Raw genomic sequence first — 24819 nt, forward strand, 5'->3', positions numbered from 1 at the left:
TTTGCATTTTTCCCTGTTAAAAACCATTCTGTTGGTTGCTGCCCACTGCTCCAGTTTATTTAGGTCTTTTGAATCCTCTCTCTCTCTTCTCTAGTATTAGCTATCCCTCCTAGCTTTGTGTCATCAGCAAATTTAATCAGTTTACCCTCAATTCCTTCATCTGAAGGAATTCATATTCTATGTAATCTTTCATAGCTAACCTCCATGGCTAACCACAGAATGTAATATAAAAATTAACATTGCTTGTATATACAGAATTAAACATTCATAGGCTTACAAATTATAAAAGTTGGCTACACATTTACTGACAGTATAAAGATGAACTCTACCAATCACTGGGAAACAAGCCGCAGTCACCAATTAGAAGTTGAAATTGAATAGGTTTGTTCCTTGAAGAAAGGTTTTAGATGTTCTTTCTTCCTTACCAAAGTTCAGCTCTACACATTTGCTGAAACACATTAAACTTTTCAAAACTTAAATCTGCCGAACACAGCAAAGTACACTGTAAAATAAATTACACTAATTTAATTAGATCTACTGGGGTATTCATCTTCATATTGTTATTTATTTATTATATACAGAAACTCCTATCTCCTATTTAATAGGCCTAAAAAAAGCCACAAATCACATGAAAGACAGAATAAAAGAACATGTGAAACACTTTAAGAAAGTCTTCTTTAATACTAATGCCCAAGTATTCATCTTACTCAGCCCTAGTTGGAAAGGGCATTTAAGGTGACCTCCTCGAAGATAATAAGAGATATTATATTAAAGCAGGAACAGGGAAAACGTATTTCAGATTTCTGCCTCATTAATAAAATAGACAGTTTCATGACTGTGGCTGAATCACTGATCTACCTCTATATAATGTATAAAGATCATTCAAGACATGCCAACACTATAATTTCAATTGTCGTACAAATATACACCTTCTTAAAATATACAAGTATACAAAAATACAACTATTCTGCATCCATAAGCATGGGTTATTTAATTACCCTTCTGGCATTGCAATGTTATGAATATTTGTAATATGCTTCATTATTTTATCTTGCTTACTTCTCTCGAAAACACTATGCTGCAGTGTTCAAATGCTCAATTTACAGTGGGTACGGAAAGTATTCAGACCCCTTTAAATTTTTCACTCTTTGTTTCATTGCAGCCATTTGGTAAATTCTAAAAAGTTCATTTTTTTCTCATTAAAGTACACTCTGCACCCCATCTTGACTGAAAAAAAAACAGAAATGTAGAAATTTTTGCAAATTTATTAAAAAAGAAAAACTGAAATATCACATGGTCATAAGTATTCAGACCCTTTGCTCAGTATTCAGTAGAAGCACACTTTTGAGCTAGTACAGCCATAAGTCTTCTTGGGAATGATGCAACAAGTTTTTCACATCTGGATTTGGGGATCCTCTGCCATTCTTCCTTGCAGATCCTCTCCAGTTCCATCAGATTGGATTGTGAACGTTGGTGGACAGCCATTTTCAGGTCTCTCCAGAGATGCTCAATTGGGTTTAGGTCAGGGCTCTGGCTGGGCTAGACAAGAATGGTCACAGAGTTGTTCTGAAGCCGCTCCTTTGTTATTTTTGCTGTGTGCTTAGGGCCATTCTCCTGTTGGAAGGTGAACCTTCAGCCAAGTCTGAGGTCCAGAGCTCTCTGGAAGAGGTTTTCATCCAGGATATCTCTGTACTTGGAGCCATTCATGTTTCATTCAATTGCAACCAGTCCTCCTGTCAGTGCAGCTGAAAAACACCCCCATAGCATGATGCTGCCACCACCATGTTTAACTGCTGGGATTGTATTGGGCAGGTGATGAGCAGTGCCTGGTTTTATCCACCTACCGCTTAGAATTATCACCAAAAAGTTCTATCTTCGTCTCATCAGACCAGAGAATCGTATTTCTGATAGTCTGGGAGTCCTTCATGTGTTTTTTGAGCAAACTCTATGCGGGTTTTCATATGTTTTGCAGTGAGGAGAGGCTTCCGTCGGGCCACTCTGCTATGAAGGCCTGACTAGTGGAGGGCTGCAGTGATAGTTGACTTTGTGAAACTTTCTCCCATCTCCCTACTACATCTCTGGAGCTCAGCCACAATGATCTTGGGGTTCTTCTTTACCTCTCTCACCAAGGCTCTTCTCCCACGATTGCTCAGTTTGGCTGGATGGCCAGGTCTAGGAGGTCCCAAACTTCTTCCATTTAAAGATTATGCAGGCCACTGTTCTCTTAGGAGCCTTGAGTACTGCATAAATTCTTCTGTAACCTTGGCCAGATCTGTGCCTTGCTACATTTGGTCTGACATGCACTGTCAGCTGTGAGGTCTTATATAGACAGGTGTGTGCCTTTCCAAATCAAGTCCTATCAGTTTAATTAAACACAGCTGGACTCCAATGAAGGAGTAGAACAATCTCAAGGAGGATCACAAGGAAATGGACAGCATGTGACTTAAATATGAGTGCATGAGCAAAGGGTCTGAATACTTATGTCCATGTGATATTTCAGTTTTTCTTTTTTAATAAATTTGCAAAAATTTCTACATTTCTGTTTTTTTTCAGTCAAGATGAGGTGCAGAGAGTACATTAATGAGAAAAAAATGAACTTTTTAGAATTTACCAAATGGCTGCAATGAAACAAAGAGCGAAAAATGTAACAGGGTCTGAATACTTTCCGAAACCCACTGTATGCTGCTTTGGATGTTCTATACAACTGCTGCTCATAAAAAATCCATACACTAAATTCAAATAGTCTGTGTACAGGACTTTCCCCTGTCCGAGCCTCTCTAATCCCAACTCCATATTCAGATACAGGAATTTTCTTACATCGGCTGTTTGAATATAGGTGTACTGTTTATATATAATGTACTGCTGAGCAGCAGTTGAAAGGTGCTACTAAAAGGAGCATGACCTAGGCATTGAAACATCACTACAGCAGTGTTTGGGAAACATATTACAAACCTCATAAAGTTTCAATGCCTTGAGCATAATTAAAAAATAAAGGTTAAGTTACTCTTTCAAGAAACATCCAAACAAGATGGTTATATTTCTGAGTAATGCACTGAATGCTCAAGCCCTTCACTAGGTTAAAACATATTATGTAAGAATGAGGGTTATTCTCTTATTTTAAGAATCCAAAAATCATGCAAATTTTAGATATTCAATGTTGAATACTGCTGTATTCTTTGTTTGTATATTATGCAGTCATTGCAACTTGCACCTGTTCACACTTGCTTTATTCTGTCCAGAGGTGCTGGTCAGTTTTTTTGTTTTCTTTGTAGTATAGTATTTGAGGTGGTGACCGCCTCCTTTTATGACTATGCACCCCTCCCATCAGGCCAATGCCGTTTTTATTAGTGCTGGATCCTACCTGCCCTGTAAATTAGTAGGCTTTTAGCCCAGGAGAGCATTATATTAGGTCAAGGTCCCAACGCAAAAAGGTATGCATTGTCGAGGCTGGTGGGCTCTCATGAACTGGCCAATTTATGCATTAAGTATCTTAATTTTTATAAGTATATTCTATATAGTAGTAATGCATGCCCCCTGACGAAGCTAGGGTGAAACATGCGTTGGGGCACCTGGGCCACACAGCAATCATCCCATTTCTTCATCACTAGATGTGAGTATTGACTTCTGACATAAAATAAAATGCTGACTTAACATAGTTCATAGGACTATACCCTATAGGCACTGGGATATATACTACCTATATAATAACTTGTATTACTTTTTGTACACATTTTCTTTTTGTGGTCCCCCATTGGGTTACTCTACCTTATTTATTTATCTTTAGGTGATTCATTATTGTATTTACTTTAACCCCCTTCACGACCTATGAAGTATAGGTGCGTCATAGATCGCATCCCTGTATTTGATGCAGGCTCAGGTGCTGAGCCTGCATCTTTTCTGGCACATGACAGCAGATTTGATCAGCTGTCATGTGCCCCTAACAGCCGCGCGTGGAATCGCAATCCACCCGAAGCTGTTAACATGTTAAATGCCGCAGTCAATCTCTGACAGTGGCATTTAACATGTTCACGCCGGAAGCTCGTCCCAAACCTCGCCCATCGGCGCCCATGTCATAATCGCGAGGTTCCTATGGGTTGGCATGACAACCGTGATACTGCAGAAGACCCCCGTGCTTGTCATTGCTGATTTGACAAGTAGCCGGCGTTCATAGCAGATGATTATTTTTGCTACACAAAGTTGTCCTAAAGTCCTGTTATGTGTAGCACAAGCGATCAAATGATCGCAGCTTCAAGTCTCCCAAATCACCCCCTTTTTTACCCATTCCAAATAAAATAATAATAATAATAATAATAATAATAATAATAAAAAACATGTTGCTTCTTTTTAGTAAACACACAATAAAGACTACTGGAATTCAGTCATAATTGACAACCTTTGTTTGAAAAAATAAGTAAATGCCTTGAAAACGGTTTCAATTATAGGCCCTATCCTGACATTAATAACCTGGCCTTACCTCTAGCACTGACCCAGGTTATAACGTCAAACAATTCATTGTACTCTTTGTGATCAGACCTAGCGACTCAAATTACACCCTTGTATTCTTTAAATCAGTAATCTTCTCAGCAGTTAGTCCCCACGCTGGACCTCTACTGCCGAATCCATATAGAAGTGTAAGCTAAATATCAGTAATAAGTCTCGTCTCTGAGCGTGTCCTTCACTTCTGATAACCCGGACAAACGGTTTTGCAGGGATATGTCAAGGTCAGCCTGGTGGCCACTGTAGGGGAAATATAGTATTACATGCCGGATGAATGAAATAGAAGGACGACACAAATTTGTTTACCATCATAAAAAAATAATGTCTCTACATAGCATCCCATTCCAAACAGATGACATAAAGAGAAATTCCTGTGTTTACAAAGAATAATAGAATCATTAAGATTACCCTATTTATCTACCACTGAGGAACAACTGATTGGTAATTTAACGTGAAAATTGTTAATTTCTAGGAATCAATGCAAAATAAATAACATGTAAAGCTTCCAATGTTGTACTCAGTTGACTGCTTTCAAATGCTATTTAAATAGTTATTACCAATCATTAGTAAATTTGACAATTACAGAAGAACGTTTAAGGACATGGATCGCTTAGTTATAAGAATTAATTATTATCTAATATCAACAGACATTTATTTAATCATGGTCACAGCATGAGTCAACCGAAAAGTATAGTTCTTCATCAAGCAAAAGTAAAACTAATAATATGCTACGCTTTTTTCAAAGTTAATAAAAGGCGCTGTCTTTTTCTGAAAACCTATCAATGCAAAGTACAGTCTTCCATAAGTACTTAAAATAAAAGGAAATAAATGGTTCAGTGTACAGTCTCACTCAAGGTCAGCGTAAAGCTTCACCATCCTGAACATGCCAGATAATGGCCGATTTTAGAATAGAAAGCTTTAGTGGCATAGAAGAGCATAGCCTGTAACTTGGCAGAAAATATAAGGATAGAGGAACACAGAATTGGAGGTAAACATCCGGGATTATCATTAAACTCATCAATACACATTTGTAAAGGATTAAATGATAACGTCAGGTTTTCTATGAGCAGTGTTGAAGAGAACCTCTATAGCCAGGGTAGCAAACCAGTTAACCGCAGTTAGAGCTCCAATTTGAACCTTATCTGCATTGTCGAGAGGATTTGGAACCACTTAGTCTGCAGGACACATCTACTCTGAGCAAAGGAGGATACAGCCCAAGTAATAGCAGCAGCCATGAATTTTCCTGGCAGAGTAAGGAGCCAGATATCCTATACTGTGCTGCTGGTCACCTTTAAGCTTGGATTGTGTAAGGCTGAACTGCAACACCAGGGTAGGCACCCACGCCACCACTACAGGATGCTGGTAAACACAGAGCTAGGGGTGAGGACAACTATACTTGAAGGCACTCTGGTTGGGACTTATTTTGGGGGGCACAGTAGGCATCATACAACATCCTTGGTATTGTTAATGTTAAGGGCACTGAGTGGGGCACTAATTACTGTCATGATCATTGTCCACAATTATTTTCTAGAACAATATTTGTGAGATTACTATAGGGCAGAATATGAAGCATAGTTTAAAATATTGGGATTTTTTTTTTACTGAAATGCCTTTATTTTGGGCAAAAATTACAATTTGCAATTGTGCTTCATGAAAAGTTTTCCACCATTTGGCATACAAAGCTGTTTGTTTCCCGGCACCTTGGTGGCTGCTGAATGAGATTAAAGAATAACTCCCTTTATTTTTTTCCCTTAAAGCGCACCTGTCAGCAGGATTGTGCTTAGTAAACCACATACACTGTCAGGTGGGCACCGTTATACTGAGTAAAATGATACCTTTGTTGATGAAATCCGTCCAGTGGTTCTTTTACAATCTTTACTTTCATTTCTGACATAATGATATGCATGTGCTCTGGTGCTCTCATTATGTATTCATGTATTCCTATCTGTGCCTTGTGACAGGTCACTGTGCTTTTAGAGACCTGCCTACTATTTTACATACTGCCTTCGTAATTTCTGTGTCATATTGAAATTTACATTCCCAAAGTGGCTGCCAGCGCATGCGCAGTAGCATCTCTCATTTGCCGAGAGATGCTACTGCGCACGCGCCATTTTGCTTTTAGAAAAATAATTTGGGTGCAGCAATATGGCGCCGCGCATGCGCAGTATCATCTCTCGGCGATTGAGAAATGCTACTGCACAAGCCCGGGCAGTGGGGGCCATATTGCTGCAGGCAAATTTCTTTTTCCTCTAGCAAAATGGCATCCGCGCATGCGCAGTAGCATCGCTCGGCAAATGAGAGATGCTACTGCGCATGCGGCCGCCATTTTGGGAATGTAAATTTCAATGTGACACAGAGATTACAAAGTCAGTATGTAAAATAGTAGGCAGGTCACAGAAAGCACCGTGACCTGACACAAGGCATAGATAGGAATACAGATAGGAGCACATGCATATCATTATGGAAGAAAAGAAAACGAAGATTCTAAAAGAACCACTGAACGGAATTCATCAACAACGGTTTCACTTTACTCAGTGTAATGGCACCCACCTGACAGTGTATGTGGTTTACTAAGCACAATCCTGCTGACAGGTGCGCTTTAAACCTGTGTAAATGTTAGTGCATTATAATGTCAGTGTGTCAATATACTCACTGATCGCCGCCACCTTCTCCTGTGTCCAGTGCCGTACCTCTCTTCTGAGTCACGTGATAGCGATTCAGACTCCCCAGATCACACTGTTAGTCACCTCTTTCTGAAGTTCCATAGGTGTCTATTGTTAGGGCTCGCTCACACAAGTGTTTAACATGGCTGAGTTCTATGCGATGTTTTATCAAACAATAGCAGCATGCTGCGAGTGCATTCGATATTCAGATCACACTCAACCATTCAAGTCTATGGGTTCAAGTGAAACATCGGACTGCACTCGGATGCCATCCAAGTACAGCCTGATGTACGCGCATAGAGGCAATGATGGAAGATGGAGAAATTAAGTTCTCTATGTTCTTTGCACCTGTGTTGCGATTCTCTCATGGAAGAGAATCACAGCACATTAAGATGACACTCAGCTGAAACTCTAACAGAGTGCACTTCTGGTACACAGATAGAAGTGTGATCAGGAGAGTCTGAATTGCCATCACATGACTCAGAAAAGGAAAGGCACTGGATACTGGAGAAGACAGCGATCGTTTACCAGCCTATTTATACAGGGAGACCGTACTTCAAATGCGCACTGAATGATCAGTAATAGATTGGCAGCCTATGCGTACTGATCTATGTTCTCAGTAGCGCAGGTCCTGTTTAGACAGGATAATACGCTGCTGAAAACTATGATTTTGTGGGCAAGCCGAAAGATACTTTCACCTGACGAACAATTGTTTTGCTCGTTCGCTGGGTGATCGATAAGCTGTTTAGACTTCACGATTATCATGAAAGATGTGTTCCTGGGGATGCTCATTCGCGATAATCGCACAATGTCAATGAATCTTTAGTTAACCAATTCTGCAGCCAGAAGTAGACCGTGCAACACAGAGGTAATAAAAGACAAATAAATGGTGTAACATTTGTCTTGAAACCCAATTTAAAAAATTATTTTTAGCACAAAACACATGCATTAAAGTGAAAAAAAATATATGGTCTCCAAAAGGTGTCCATATCCTTGTATGCATGCATGTTGACTGAGAAAAAAAAAGGCCAGTGAATGCCACGCTCCTCGCAGCCCACAATTTAAAATATAAAAGCATATTCAGCCTGTTCCCCATTTTTCTATGAAATTGACAACCTCCTTGAGCTAACAGATTATTTTAAAGTGTTTTTGTTTAATTCATTTTAAGCAAAGTGAAAATAAATATGCTTTAAAAAAATATTTTCAGACATGATAAAGATCAGCTTAGTTTCTGTCATTTTCATCTGAGGTGTCCTTGCCACATGGTGAAGTCGCTGAGTTAGCAGGACATATCTCAGAGTATAGACGGGTGTAAAGCACCTCTCATCTGCTAGAGCTAGTATGCAACGTCAAGCACACGGAAAGGTCACCAAGATGGTGCAGAGACTGTTTCAGACTAGAGACAACTAGTTAGCATGTTAAGATAAAAAATAGCAGAAATTGCATTGGGTGAACTTTCAATCTATATGTTTTTAATGGGAAAACGGTGGAAAAAAACTCCACAATGCAAATATAACGCTTTCCAAGTAATTGTAACGGTATGGCAGTCTGGGGTGTAATCAAAAATGTGAAGATAATTTGTCAGCTCCTCTGACCTCTATGTCTTAGTAACTACTGGTATTCTATCTAAAATAACAATTTCAGAGCATTTTTTTAAACGCTTCTTCAGGCTGTTCCTCTGTTACTCTTTCTGGAAATGCATAAATAAAATGGCAACTGGGAATTGTTAATCCTACTGTAAATGGGACATTTTTCCTACACAAAAGAATACAGCAGCACACTGTAAGAACTAAGATGTATGCAAACATTGAACACATTAAATTTGAACTGCATCAATGTTCAGTATGCTCAATGTTTGCATACATCTTAGCACATACAGAGTGCTGCAGTATTCTTTTGTTTGTATATTATGCAGTCATAGCAGCTTGCACCTGTTCACACTTGCTTTATTTTGTTCAGAAGTGCTGGTCAGTTTTTGTGTTTTAGTAGTATACTATTGGAGGTGTTAGCTGTCTCCTTTTCTGACTAAGCACTCCTCCCATCAGCCTAAGGCTATTTTTGATTCATGCTAGATCCTACCTGCCCTTTAAATTTGTAGGCTTTTAGCTTGGAAGAGGCATATCATTAGGTCGGGGTCCCATCAAGGAAAGACGCCTTGTCATGGCTAGTGGGCTCTCATGAGTGGCCAATTCATGCGCTAAGAACCTTCATTTTTATAAATATATTCTATACAGCAATAATGCAGTTCAAATTTCATGTGTTCAATGCATACATCTTAGCGCTTACAGAGTGCTGCTGTATTCTTTTGTTTGTATTTTTCCTACAGTTTGGCACTATCTAATCAGTGCCAATAATTTTTAACCGTGAAAAAGCAATTTATTCATAGTTTGACAGGATAAATGACAGTGAAAGAGGAACAGCACAACTTTTAGTTTACATTTTAAGTTATTTGTCTCATTAAACTCAGTAGTAAGATGTGGCATTTATGGGTTTATAGAAATGTATAGAAATTGTTATGGAGCTGAATATATGAGCAATAGCCAATGTTGAGATACCATTTTTTACGCAAACATACTATAGGATATTAAAGGATGGCAAAAAAAATCTATCTTTATTCAATTCTTATTAACAACACATTTCTGTTTCTTCATCACGTTTAAAAGACAGCGAATGCACAAATATAAACAAATGCTCCATATGAATTACAACAGCTGGTTTCCCGTGAGGCGGCCACTGTCAAAGAGGCTGCTGAGACACTACATGCATTTGACCTAAAAGTTGCTATTATGCTCTATAAAGTTGTATCTTATTCCCTAGCACAACCCATAGAGGTGGGCCTCATTAACCTTACATCACATACACCATTTCCATTGTTCTTTCTAACCCTATCCCTATTTATGAGTTTATAACTAGTGATGAGCGCAAGTGTTCATTACTCGAGTTTACCTAGGGTGCTCGGGTGTGCACTGAGTAGTGCGGTTGCTCGAGTGAGACGTTCGCGTCCCCATGTTTCGCAGCTGTTAGACAGCCACAAAACATACAGGGATTGCCCCGTGTTCGTCAGGCAATCACTGCATGTTTTGTGGCTGTCTAACAGCTGCGATACATGCGGGCGCGGGGACTGAACATCTCACTAGAGCACTCGTGCTACTCTGTGCATACCCGACCACCCTAGGCAAACTCAAGTAACAAGCACTTGCACTCATCACTACTGGTAACATCAAGAGCTATGATCTATGTGTAGTGTTCATAGTCATAGTGGTTTCCAGAGATCAGACTTAATTGGGTCACAGGTAGGCATCGCTGTTGTTAAAACAAAAAAACTTTAAAAATGTATTGGAGACCCTTTGGTCTTTATTCACATGGCTTCACTGGTGATGTCCTGTCTACAACATGACCACTGGAGCCAATCACTGGTCTCTGCAGTGATGCTGATGTATATGGCAGTGACTTGCTGCAGCGGTCATAAGTTGCAAATAGGACAACACCACTGCAGCCCTATAAACAAAGAGCAGCACGAAGCAGCAGAGACGGTGCTGGAGTGGCACGGGCTTCAACAGGGTAAATAATGCTTATTTCATTATTGCTTTACCTAGCTTTGTCACAAATTTTTCCGACCCTGGACAACTCCAGTGATATAGTCAAGTATGGTCCTTTACTACAACCAACCTGCTAACAACATAAATATATACTGTACGCTTGCTGACCGGCATAAAAGATGTAACTGCGCCTTACCGCCTAAATTCATCCCAGCCTGGAGACACTTCTGTAATCTGCATGCAGGACAATTCTTCCTCCGAATCTTGTCAATAATGCAGTCATTCCTTCCTGCACAGAGATAGCTGTGCTGCCCTGAAAATACACAAAAAGGAATTATTTTCCATCTCAATACTTTCACACTTGAAGAATACACATTTGTTTGTAAATCTTAACATCACGATTAATACGATTAAAAAAGATGAGGCAGCCAAAACTGATGAGAAATGTGGAATGCGGTGACATCGAAACAAGAACTTGGGACACAACACAGAAAAACATAGACATTGATGGATACTGCGAGGATTGTGCTGAAATATATATGTTTAAAAGATCGTAATTTACAAAAGAAGTTTCATTTACATATCATACAAGGATGTCATTCACTGTGCGACTATCTCAATTATCCCTTTCTCCTTCAATAGGATAAAAACCCACAATGAACATCTAAATAGCACACATGCAGGGCAAACACAATAATGTAGAAGAGCAGCATTATAGAGATATGACATGTAGGTACTCCGGGGAGCCTCGTGATATTCTATATTGAATACATCTACATAATAGATGTATGGATTGCCATACAATGTGTTTATTCCAATACAGCCTAAGATGTGAACATTACCAGAATGAACCATAGTGTAATAGGTTGTCAGTACCAACCCCAGGTATTATCTGCTCATCAAACCCTACATTGCCACCAATCCTTGAGAAAATATTTTCCACTTTAATGGGTATAAATTACATACATTATGTGAATCCCCGGAAAACTGCTTTTAACCTTAAGGAAAATATGTCAAAAACATGATGATTTGTAGATGCTTGCAAATACTTTGTGAAAGGCAATTACATATTCGGCACGTTCATAGAAGTTAAACATAAAGTAAATGCTCAACTTATAATACAATGTCATTATTAGGTTCAAAATTCAGGGGCGATACATGTATAAAGATACACATATTGTGGTGATATACTGTAGTGTTATACGACTCTCCAGATCACTGCCCAAAATGCAGAAATGCTGCATATTTTTTCCGTTCTCCCTGGCAGGAAAAACGCATGTGGATTTTACATGCGTTTTTCCCGCCAGGTAGTAGAGTTTGTCAAGCGTTTTTGCATGCATTTCTGCATGCGGGTTATCAAGCGCTTTTCCAAGCGATTTTAGCATCACTTGGAAAAGTGCTTCACAACTTGGTCACACTATATAAATCCATGGAGCCGGCATGGATTTATAGTAGTGTGACCAAGTTAGTTAAAAAAAAGAATAAGAATGGTAAAAAATAAAAAATAAAGATTATACTTACCTTCCGATGGCCCCCGATGTTTTCTCTGCTCCGTCCGGTGCCTTGGGCGGCTCGCGGTGTTGTGAAGGACCTGCGGTGACGTCATTGAGTCATGTGTCAGGTCACATGACTCAATGACGTCATGGCAGGTCCTTCACAACACCGCGACCCACACAGCAGACCAGACGGAGAGGAGAAAACACCGGGAGGACATCGGAAGGTAAGTATAATCTTTATTTTTTATTTTAAATTCTTTTTTTTACAGGTACCATGGTACCCAGGTCTGGATGAGAGTCTCCTCTTCTCCAGACCTGGGTACCATCCGCACATTGAACCGTGTGATATCCACATGTACATATACAGTGATGCGGATGTCACGCGGTCCAATGCAAGTCAATGGCGGCGATTACGCTGCTTGTCAGCAAAATTAATGGACATGCTGCGTATTTTTCCGCAATGATAATCCGCAGTGGAAATTTCCGCAGCATGTGCACAGCACATGCGGATTATCATTGAGGACCATGGGGCACGTATTGCCAAGCGTTTTTTAAGTGTTTTCACTGCGGAAATTCCACGGCAAAAACACTTGAAAAATGCATAGTGGGCACGCAGCCTCAGAGTAGATAAACTGTGGCTACAAAAACAAGGACTGAGCACTTTACTACAAGCTCACCAGGTACAAACACTATTCATCATAGTAAGCAAATATATAAGGGGCAGAGCCTACAAGCCATGCTAAAGATGAGGCTTCAAGGGGTGCCGAGGTGGCATTCACACCCAAAGACACTTGTCTGATTAGCAGACACTAGTATTAGAAATGGCAAAAGATAGTTGGGGAACCTATTTCACACATCGCATTGGAACCTGCTTTTGAATGAATAAAAAAAATGCACACCATGCAACCTTGAACTAGACACCGTGCCACAAGCAAACATGCAGAAAAATGTATCCCAATGCCTTAAAGCGCACCTGTCAGCAGGATTGTGCTTAGTAAACCACATACACTGTCAGATGGGCGACATTACACTGATTAATATGATACCTTTGTTTATGAAATCCGTCCAGTGGTTCTTTTATAATCTTTATTTTCAGTTCTGCCATAACAAAATGCTCGTGCTTTGGGGTGGCCCTGTAACCGGTGCTCTCATTATGTATGCCTATCTCTGGCCTCTGACAGGTCACTGTGCTTTCAGTGACCTGCCTACTGTTTTAAATATTGCCTGTGTAATTTCTGTTCAAAAGTGAAAATTTAAATCTCCAATATGGCCGTCGGTGTCGGCGCCCGCGCATGCGCAGTAGCATCTTTCGGATGCCGAGAGATGCTACTGCACATGTGCTGGCGCCATTTTGCTTAAAGAAAAAGAATTTGGGTGCAGCAATATGGCGCCACGCGTGCGCAGTAGTATTATCTCTCGGCAATCAAGAAATGCTACTGAGCAAGCTCGGGCAGCGGGGGCCATATTGCTGCAGGCAAGTTTCTTTTTCCTGTAGCAAAATGGCACTCGCGCGTTCGCAGTAGCATCTTGGCAACCAAAAGATGCTACTGCGCATGCGCGGGCGCCGGCAGCCATATTATTACACAGGCAATATTTTAAAAAAAAAAAAGCAGGTCACTGAAAGCACAGTGACCTGTCAGAGGCCAGAGATAGGCATACATAATGAGAGCACCAGTTACAGGGCCGCCCCGAAGCACGAGCATATCGTTATAGCAGAACTGAAAAAAAAGATTATAAAAGAACCACTGGACGGATTTCATCATCAAAGGTATCATATTACTCAGTATAACGCGCCCACCTGACAGTGCATGTGGTTTACTAAGCACAATCCTGCTGACAGGTGCGCTTTAAAAGGATGCAAATTGTCTTCTGTTTGGAAATAAGAGATTTGCAGAATTCCATAGGATAAAACAGCAGTGCTGTTTACACATTTCTAGGGACCGGGCACTATAACATCTATCATGGATCATCTACCTGGAGAAGATCCTCTATCCTAATGCTGCAATCTAGCACCGGCTTAAAAATCGTTAGCTAGCATTAAAATATTTCAGAAATTTCTTAAGAATTCAGTAAGCCCAATCCACTGATTTAATTGTTTAATATACATAACATTACCAAATACTGCCATTAGGAGAATATGTGCCATTTTGCAGAACAATGATTCACATATTCAGATCTTATCACGTTTCATTGCTTTTTGTCTTTGTTTTGTTTCAATGCAGCATGAACGTGCTTACGCTAGAAAAAAGGAGTTTATTATCGAATGTTACAATCTTACCTACTAAGTGACCGATTAAACAAAAAAAAAAGTTACCAAGCAGCAAGAGGTGATGGGCAAGTGGCCAGTAAAATAGACTTGGCATAGTGACACTGCATGGGCACTGCCCAAATCTGTTTCCTGTCTTATTGAAGTAGCGGAGTAGACGGTAAAACAGAGTTATGTAACTGATGTGATGTAGTCTTAAAGTAGGACTGCCGTTGCTGGGCAGTTTCAGGAGAGTCAGAGAAAAATCCTTAAAAGTCTTGAGGAGGAAATGTTCCACAAAGAAGACTGAAAACAGTTTAATCACTGCACTAAACACCAGTATACAAGGTACATTGATCATTTTCATAAACCCAGCGAGTGTGACATCAAAGACAAATTCTAAAACCACTCTTGTGCTATCTAATAAGAATATAATACTTTGCCCTTGCTGCTGTGCATTTACCCATTAGTTCATACTTCTGCAGCTTTTGGCAATGACTTCTTGTGTCAGTAACAAAAGTGACAGCAGGGGTATTCATTTATTTATTTTACTCACTTATATAGCGCCATTAATTCACATATTTCCTATACAAACTTCAAGGTGGCTGACGACATAAATGCACTGCTTGGTCATTATATTGTCACTGTATGATGTAAGTATCTGCTTCTATTTCTAATAAATTTATAAGAGGAAAGGAGACCAAGAGGACTTCTTTGGTTAAACAATCTGACACAATAAAGTTTTGGAAATGTTATCAGTAATATAAGAATCTTAATAAACATAACCTGGCTTCCAGTTTTTATTTCCCTTCATATATTTTACCCCTTACTCCCTGTAGTTCCCTACTTTTAAAGCCATCTTGTATGATTAGCCATAAAAACAGATAAAGCATTCCTAAAGAAGATTTGAAACCTAAAATAGTGAGGGAGGCAATGGGCATGCAAGACTAGTGTCCGGAACGGTGTCTTGAGCCTTTTGGCCACACCAAGGGTGCCCCGAATACACTAATTAGCATAACTAATTAAACATCAGTTTCTGCAGAACGAAGACAACACTTAAAACACTAAAGGAGAGATTTTTGAAGCGGTTATGTACTTAGTTTACAAGGCTATGCACTTCTCTTCACTGGCTCCCCATTACCCAGAAACTCCAGTTCAAAACCCTAACCATGGCATACAAAGCCATCCACAACCTGTCTTCTCCATACATCTGTGACCTAGTCTCCCGGTACTTACCTGAATGCAACCTACGATCCTCACAAGATCTCCTTCTCTTATCTCCTCTTCCCAGAATCATATACAAGATTTCTCCTGTGCATCCCCCCTTCTCTGGAACTCTCTACCCCAACATATCAGACTCTTGCCTACCATGGAAACCTTAAAAAGGAACCTGAAGACCTACCTCTTCTGACAAGCCTACAACCAGCAGTAACCCTCACTCCACCATACACCTGCACGATCAGCTGTACCATCACCTACTGTATCCTCACCCATCCCTTGTAGACTGTGAGCTCTCGCGGGCAGGATCCTCGCTCCTCCTGTACCAGTCGCCGTCACGTTTTGTTCAAGATTATTGTAATTGTTTTCGCTATGTATACCCCTTTCTCACATGTAAAGCGCCATGGAATAAATGCCGCTATAATAATAAATAATAATAATACTTAGTTTAAACTGTCATCTCTAAAAATCATTCCTACTTCTCACAAATCAATCATGTTTTTCATGTTTAGAGCACAAAAATATAGCCGGCAATATTGAAAAATTGGTTACATGGCTTTACTGGACTCCTAAGTGGCAAATTTGTCTACTTATGTAGTCATACATCACTTTCTCCTGTATGATAACATATATATGCAGATTTGTCATTTTGGAGTTTGAGACAGCTGTCAACTGGTAATCATAGAAATGGCTGAAATTTTAACTAGAGAGAGTGGAAATCTGTTTTATAACCTATATAACAAGCTCTCCATTCTATAAGTACTGTATATTCATAGCTTATGGTAAGGGAATAGTGTGTAATGAGCACGATGAAGTACTGATTCCTCTTCGGTCATAGCCCCACTATCAGTATTTGGTCAGTATTCAGTCAGTATTTTTTCTCAGGAGTGAGAGACAAAACCAGGAGTGGGTGATAAATGCAGAATTGGTGACTTGTTTCTATTATCCCTTTTCTCTGATTGTTCCTCACCTGGTTCTGGCTCCCACTCCTGAGAAAAAATACTGACCGACTACTGATCAAATACCGATAGTGGGGCCGTGGCTTTATTGTGAGAAAAGCAATGGTAAAGAAGTAAATTTCACTTTTAAATCTAAAAATGTAAATTTTTTGCAATGGGTAAACCAACAGTGGAAACTGACACATATCACCAAAGCTTTTCTTATCTTAACTCGACTGATCTGATAAGCACATCCTTTTCCTCTTTATTAATAATAGTGTTACAAAACATTTAAGCTAAACATCTCCATGATTTTCTGAAGCAACCAATTTATAATGTATCTTAATTCATTTTAAATATGCCATAAATGCCAATGAAAATAACTCATTCATTAACATCCAACTGTTTCCAACAACTGAGTTTTACATAAAAAATATGAAATTCTGAATATAAAAGTGTTTTTTTCTTCGGCTCCTCTCCTTACGGTTACTGACTGTCACCTACAGACATATAGTGTTGCTCACCATTATTGGCACCCCTTTTTTTTCATAGACTGTACAATATCTTCAGAAATAAATGGAAATGTACCCAAGTTATATCCCTTTTCAAAGTAGAAGCTCCAGCGGATGCAAAAGTTAAAAATCCATTTATTCCAAGTAAGTTAAAAAACACGCCAGCAGTACAAGCCAGCAGGTATAGAAAACCGACGCGTTTCGACCTATGCGGTCTTACTCATGGTTGAGTTATATCCTTAGGATTTTTTAATTAGTGGACCAAAGTAATACAACAATAAAACATTGTTTTTCAACTTCCATGTTGCAATTTCAAAGAAGAAACAGAATAAACAGCATGTGCAGCAATAAAGACACCCCTAATTAATACTTGGTTGCACACCCTTTGGCACTGCTGACAGCCTCCAAACATTTCTTGTAGCCATCTATGAGCTTCTTGCACTTCTCAGATGGAATTTTCTCCCACTCTTCCTTTGCAGTTTGTTCAAGCTCTTGACTGTAGGGTTCTTTTTCCCAATGGCAGATTTCAGCTCACCCTAAACATTTCCAATGGGATTGAGGTCAGGACTTATTGCTGGCCATTTTAAAACAGTCCATTTTTTCTTTTTCAACCATTCCTGTGTACTTTTGGATGTGTGCTTTGGGTCTTTTTCTTGCTGGAGGACCCATGATCGTTGACTCAAACCAAGTTTTCTTACACTGGGTAGGACATTTTGCTCTAAAATCTCTTGATAATTCTCTGATTTCTTGATTCTTGTGATACGGTCAAGGCCTCCAGCAAAGCAACCCCACAGCATTATGGATCCTCCACTATGCTTAACTGTTGGTAAGGTGTTATTTTCCTTATATGCTTCATTGTGCCTTCTGTAAACAAACTGTTGCTTTGCATTGCCAAAAATCATTATTTTTGTTTCATCTGTCCACAGAACATTTTCCCAGAAGGATTGTGGTTTGTCAAGGTACTCTTTGGCAAAGATCAGTCGTTCCTTTCTATGTCTTTTCTTCAGCAATGGTTTCTTCCTTGGCCTTCACCCATAAAGCTCTGCTTGGTTTAGTGTGCGTGTATGATACTTGTTGAAGCCATGACCCCAGACTGTTCCAGGTTGGCCTTTAGGTCTTTGGATGTTTGACATTGTGTTTTTTCCACCATTCGCACTAACCTTCGAAAACATCTCTCGTCAATTTTCCTCTTTCCCCCATGCCCAGAGAGGTTCTTGACGTTTCTATGCTTGGCAAACTTCTTAATAACAATGTGCATTGTTGAAACTTGGATACGGAGGTCTTTGCAGATGACCTTATACCCTTTGGAAGTCTTGTGTTTGCTAATAATAGTAGTTCTGATGTAATCAGACAGCATCTTTGCCTTCACCATTATGACACAGGAACAGGGCCTACCATGTGGCTTTTTAAAACAGTGAAGTCATTATTCATTGGCTAATTGATATCACATGGGCATCGACAATTAATCACTGGTGAATCTCTTTTGTGATTTACCACAGGTGAGTCAAAATGTGTTTCCATAATACATTAATGTAAAGGGTGCTAATACCAGTGTCACAGCAAGCTTTAGGTTTTCTATTTTTCCCTCCCATTGTTTTTTGTTATTATTTATCATTTGCTCTTTTGTATTTAACACGAGTGCTTTATACAAAAAACTGCTTCACTTGATTAATTTTTTTCAGGAGATATTCCACATTATGTACTTAAACTTCATGAATGCTAATAACGATGAGCAGGACTGTAGGAAGAGATTTATTTTTGGCTTTGTGAAAGTTTTCAGATGTTGCAAATTTCGGTGCGCAATATATTTGAGACAAACTTGCAATACTTTTCAATTCTCAAATTGAAAAGGGTGAAAGGTAAGGCAGCTTTCCACCATTCGTCTAATGGAGTTAAGGATTGCAAAAAATCAATTTGCATGCATAGGATACAGAATTTGATCAAAAAAGTATGCTGTTTTAGTCTTTAAAAATTTATAGCACTTAAAGAGGACCTGTCACTTGCTCAAAAAATTGAGTTAAAGGGGTTGTGCGGTACTTTATATTACCCCCATTTATCCACCCCCAGGTCCCTAAGACTTTTTGTAAATAGCTTCTGTAGTTGATAATGCCTGTGAGCGGCACTATCGGTGGCCGCTCACAGGCATTATCAACAACAGAAGGTATTTACAAAAAGTCTTAGAGACCTGGGGTGGGGATACATGAGGGGGGTAATCTAAAGTACCGTGCAACCCCTTTAAATACATTGTAAAAACTGTAAAAACAGTATCTCTGAGCTCTCTTAGTTATGCAGCTCTTTTCCCTTTTTCACTGCATCATTTCATTACAGAGATATTCACATTTGTTTGTTTTTGAGTGCACTATGTGAAATCTATGTGTTGCAATCCTACTGGGCTTTAATTCAAAGAATTCTCTGGGCGCATGCGCTTTCATCCCTCCCTACCAAATGCTGCCAATCACAGCTTTTATTATCAGCATCTGGAAGGAGTAAAAGCGCAGACCCCCAGAGAAAACTGAAGAACCGCCCAGTTGGACTGCAATGCAGAGATTTCTCATAGTGTATTCAATAAACAAATGTGAGTATCTCTGCACAGCACAAAACGAAAAAGAGCCACAAAATCAGTGGAGCTCAAGGATTTTTAAGAAGCATTCAATGTAATTTTTTTAGCAAGTGACAACCTTCCTGTAAATAACAATGGAGCAAAATGAGAGTAATAGTTTATGAATCCTTTTATTTTTTAATTTAATTTTTTTTTCCCTTTCTTTTTTAATTTGGGTTCATAAAAAAGTAGGACACAGCTCTATCGATTGTGTAATAGATGAAAAATGGACACAAACATAACAAACATGGAAAAGAAACACAATAAGGTTCAGTGCACACATTATTTTTACCTACTGTAGAGCGTATATGTTCATTAGATATATCAGTGGCAATAATGTAGATGAATGCCTTGGCCACAGTCACCATATGGCACAATTGTAATTTGATATATACTTCAAAGTACATGTTGTTTTTCTCCGGTGACTCTTTGTATTAGACAGCACAGTCTGTTGCACTTTACTATACAGTTTATTAAATAGTATAGTCGCAGGCCACAAGGAAACACTTGTCTTCTAAATGAAGGTGAGGCATCAGAACACATTAACATGTAGGAAGCGTATGAGTTAAGGGTGCACTTAGCTGCATTTTTTTATTGAATGCTTAAGATAAAACTATGCCCTATTGGAATAAGGTCACATGTATACGGCCATACCGTGCTTGGTGCAGGGTCATATTAGCAATGCTTGCAGGGGTGTAAATAGCAGGCCTACAGCGTTACAGTACAGCCTCATAGGTCTCTATACATTGGTATTACAGCACTGAATGTATTAGAGGTAGTCATAACCATGTCATGGCCATATGGCGGGAAGATAATTAGATGATTGTAATTATGCTTTTTGACCTTTGCGAACAATATGATTTTAATTTGGTAAGACCTTCTCCAACATGGCCACCAGCCGGAGGCTGCAATTTCAAACATTTTATTAAGTGAGTTAAGAGAGTAGATGATGCATCTGAGGTGTGAATGGAAATAGACTAGGGTTCCAGGTCTACGTGCATTGTAGTTTAGGTGTGATGCTAAATGCAAACACTTTATTTCTGTGTATATTGTCTTCCTTAATGTTATTTTACACTATGGCAAGAAAATGAGCAGAGACGTCACCAGGCACAGCTAAATGACATTTGATTGAGTAGTCTGTGTGGGCGGAAAACTTGTTTTTCATTTTTTTTCTCTCTCTCTCTGCTTAGCAGCAAATTGTCTTAAAAATATCAGGCGCTGTCACGTCAGTAAATAACTTAATGTAGGCCTCTAATGTGCAGCATGTGTTACATACGGCAGATCAGGAATTTATATTCAACTAAATATACAAAAGAAGACCTGAAATTGCTCATCAGTTGTCTAATTACTAAAGGCTTCATTATGTTCTCATGACTAGGCTCCGGATATTTGTAACAGAGAGATATTGCTGCTACGTATCGGCTCTGTGTTTGGATATGTTGCAGTAGTCAAGCTTTTGGAACAGACAAAAATGGCTCCATAATATTTTATTGTATAATATTATGAGACTTTCTGTATAGAGTCTTGGTGACATACGGGGGCCGTATGAAGCGGAGAAAAAATGATGGATGCTCAATCAAGCATGGTAGTACACAGAGACTGTATGGCTCAGTACTCAGGATAAGCCCCAAAATGTGCTTGTTTCTGGTGTCATTATCCGCTTATCATTGTGTTTAAACTGTAAACCGGCTGAAGTTACGTTGGACGCACACAGCTGGATCCTACACTCTGATCAGCAATAATGAGGCCCCAAACGGGGAGATAGCCAGCAGTGCTATTTGTTGTAAGCACAATCCTTTGCTTTTCTCATCTCTCAGCATAAATTAATACAGTTTTAATTTCCTAACTAAATCAACTGAAGCAATTGTAAGCCACGTTTAATTCTTAAGTCAGTGAGAGATTAATGATATTTCCTAGGTGCCCCAACAAAGGACAGCAGTACTCTTCTCAGCAAATATAATGTAGATGAGTGCGTAGCGTTATTGTGACATCTGTATCGGTGCCTGCCCTTCCCGTCTCTGCTTCTGTCGCTGGGCAATGCCATGCTCTAATTGTGGGTGACAGTTCTAGTTCTGTGTCCTCTGGGATTTGTAGTTCCGTCCAGGCTGGGAGATACAGGGCTAACTTCTGTCAGGGTTTCTCCCTGCTGAATGGGGCTGCAAGCTATTTAAGCTCCAGAATTCCTGCTGTCCACTGCTAGTTATGAACGGACTTGCTCCTGTGTTTCCTATATTCCCAGTAGACATTCCTGCTTTTGACCTTGGCTCATTTTTGACTATTCTCCTTCTTTACAATTTTGCCCCTACACCAACCTCTTGTTTCTGACCCAGCTTACAGACCATTCTTTTGCCTCTGGTTCGCTCTTCCGGACTGCAGATCTTCCGTGGAAGCAATCCAGTGGATCACGTTGTAGGACCAGATCCCTGTACCGGAGCTAAAGGGTGACGGCCGGGGTTCCTCAGGAATCTGCTTGACAAAGTCTATCCAAAGTGGTCTTTTTGAGCCTGTGGCCTCTGGCAGACATAAAAGTTATATTGTCCAGGTCATTAGGACATGCAATATTCCTAAAGTAATGGATGATCTGCAGCATTCCAGAATATGTCCAAATAGGGGATTTATTCATCAGAATATATTCAACGTCCCAGCCATTACTGGTCTTTTCTAAATGATGCAGATCATCTTTATAGTTTTTGAAATGTTACTTATCTTTTTATATTTAAAATATTATGTTTTTGTGCACACATTTTTTATATAAAAAAGTGTTAATGTTTATCAGAAAATGTGACTATAATGTGCTGTTATTTAATAAGAAATATATAAGACCCCAATTAGTGGGCACATACAGTGTAATGGCACTATAGTTCCAGATAAGCTCTGTAATGTGCAGCATCTTTTCTTATGATGCAATAAGCATGGGTTCTTGTGATTATCTTAGCAAATAGAAACCTTAATGAAAGATCTTCATCACGTAGGCTACACTGCAAAAGATCAATAATCCTTGGTAAAGGAGCACTATTATAATATCTACCTTCAAGTCCATATGGTATATTTTACAAATCTGAAATAACATTTCCTGAATTTCATAATTATTTGCTGACTTTGCAATTTACTGTTAGTTGATCTTCTGAGCCTCTGTCTCCAGCCTTCAATCAACAAATTCAATCTTTTATTCATTTTTCCTATCCACACAAGAAAAATTAAAGCTGGGATCTAATTGATTTCTTTGACACCCAGGTGCTGGGGCATATGCACAAAATCTTTTCTCATTTTAGACCTGTAATTTCCAGCTATTCAATATGGTAAAGGAAAATAAAGATACTTCAAGCACCACTTCAGCATTTTTTTTTATTTCACCACTGGAGTGGTGTCACTAATATAATTTTTCTGCCGCTAGTAATATACTTACCAGCTGCCGTCTTCTGTTCTCGGCGCCAATCCTGTCGTCTTTGCAAGTTGTGAGCTGCTAGATCGCTCCAGTGTTTGCTGGGCGAGCCGGAAGTCACTTCTCAATGTAAGTCTATGGGAGCCAGAACTAGGAAAGAACGATACTCTCATAGGCTTACATTGATGCTTGTGACTGTTACCTCTGACTTCCAGTCAGTCAGAAGCTGTGGTCACAAGATGGCAGATCTGGACTGGTCACTGGAGTGGCACTGGGAACAGCTGAAGACAGCGGCTGTAAAGTATATTACCACCGGCAACGAACTTACATTTTTGATACCACTCCAGTGGTGAAATAAAAACAAACAAACACTGGAGTGGTGCATTACATCCAGCTCTACAGCAAACTAAAGTGTTTGCAATGTTAATCTTAAGGTATTGTAATTGTCCTTTAAATAGGAATTCTCAAAAATATATTTATCACTGATCCGAAAAAAAAAAAAAAAGTAAGATCACTAGGAAAAGGTTTTCTTTTCCCCCCATATAGCTTGGACTGAGAAAAAAACAAAAAGTGTAGCCCAGGCCTAAGGCTGCGTGCCCACATAGCGTTTTTCAAGCGTATATGCTGCGGAATTTCTGCAGTGTAAACGCTTGTGAAACGCTAGGTAATCCGCTCCCCATGGTCCCCAAGGGGATTCCGCAAGTTCTATGCACATGCTGCGGATTTTTCCGCAGCGTTTATGCTGCGCTCAAAAATCCGCAGCATGTCCATTAATTTTGCGTTTCCGCAAGCGGAATTGCCTTGTGCGATGCATTAAAAAACGCAAGGCAATTCCGCATGTGGAAAACGCGTGATAAACGCACGAAAAACGCGCAATAAACGCGTGCTGAATTCCGCATGCGTTTTTCCGGGAGAGGACTTGCAGAAATTTTCTGCTTCATTTCTGCATCGTGGGCACATAGCCTAAAGCTATTTTCATGCCACCTTTTAACTTTAACCTACAGCTGGAGTCCAAAGCTATACTTTGAGTTGTATGCAATTGTGTGGACTGCAGCTACCACTTAAGGCTATGTGCCCATGATGCAGAAATGAAGCAGAAAATTTCTGCAGCATTTCTGCATCTCCCTGGCAGAAAAAAACGCATGCAGATTGTGCATGCGTTTTTCCTGCAGAATACATGCGGATTCACATGCGTTTCCGCATGCAGATTGACAAGCGCTTTCCAGGCGATTAGCATCACTTGGAAAGTGCTTGACAACTAGGTCACACTATATAAATCCATGCAAACAGCATGGATTTATATAGTGTGACCGTAAAACAATGCTCAAAATAAAGCTATACTCACCCCCGATGCCCCGGCGTGTGCTGCAGCGCTCGTTCCTGTCTGGTTCCTGGCTGCCGGCATATCGCGAGACACAGCGGTGAAGGGCCTGCGGTCACATGACTGACGTCACCGAAGGTCCTTCAGCGCTGCTGGCATGCAGAGAGAAGCCGCCGGACAGGTGAATATAAACTTTATTTTTTATTTTATTCTTTTTTTTTACAGGTACAATGGTACCCAGGTCTGGATGAGAGTCTTCTCTCCTCCAGAACTGGGTACCATCCGCACATAGAGACGCATAGAATCCGCTTGTACAAATGTACAGACGCGCATTCTATGCGTCTCAATGCAAGTCAATGGCGGCGCTTCCGCAAAATTAATGAACATGCTGCGGATTTATGAGCGCTGC

General features: G+C 39.7%; 1 protein-coding gene across 2 annotated transcripts in view; it reads right to left on the minus strand.

The window, feature by feature from the left end:
- The window catches only part of NR3C2 (nuclear receptor subfamily 3 group C member 2), a 354893-nt gene that overhangs the window by 74038 nt on the left and 256036 nt on the right, over window positions 1-24819 (minus strand). For both annotated transcript variants that reach the window (XM_073642514.1, XM_073642515.1), the window contains exon 4: window positions 10896-11012. In XM_073642514.1, the coding sequence (XP_073498615.1) occupies window positions 10896-11012 (117 nt within the window). The remainder of the gene's footprint in view (window positions 1-10895; window positions 11013-24819) is intronic.

This window comes from Phyllobates terribilis, unplaced genomic scaffold, assembly GCF_046119375.1.
Source record: "Phyllobates terribilis strain yellow unplaced genomic scaffold, ASM4611937v1 Scaffold_1__5_contigs__length_1240528914, whole genome shotgun sequence".
NCBI classification, from domain to species: domain Eukaryota; kingdom Metazoa; phylum Chordata; class Amphibia; order Anura; family Dendrobatidae; genus Phyllobates; species Phyllobates terribilis.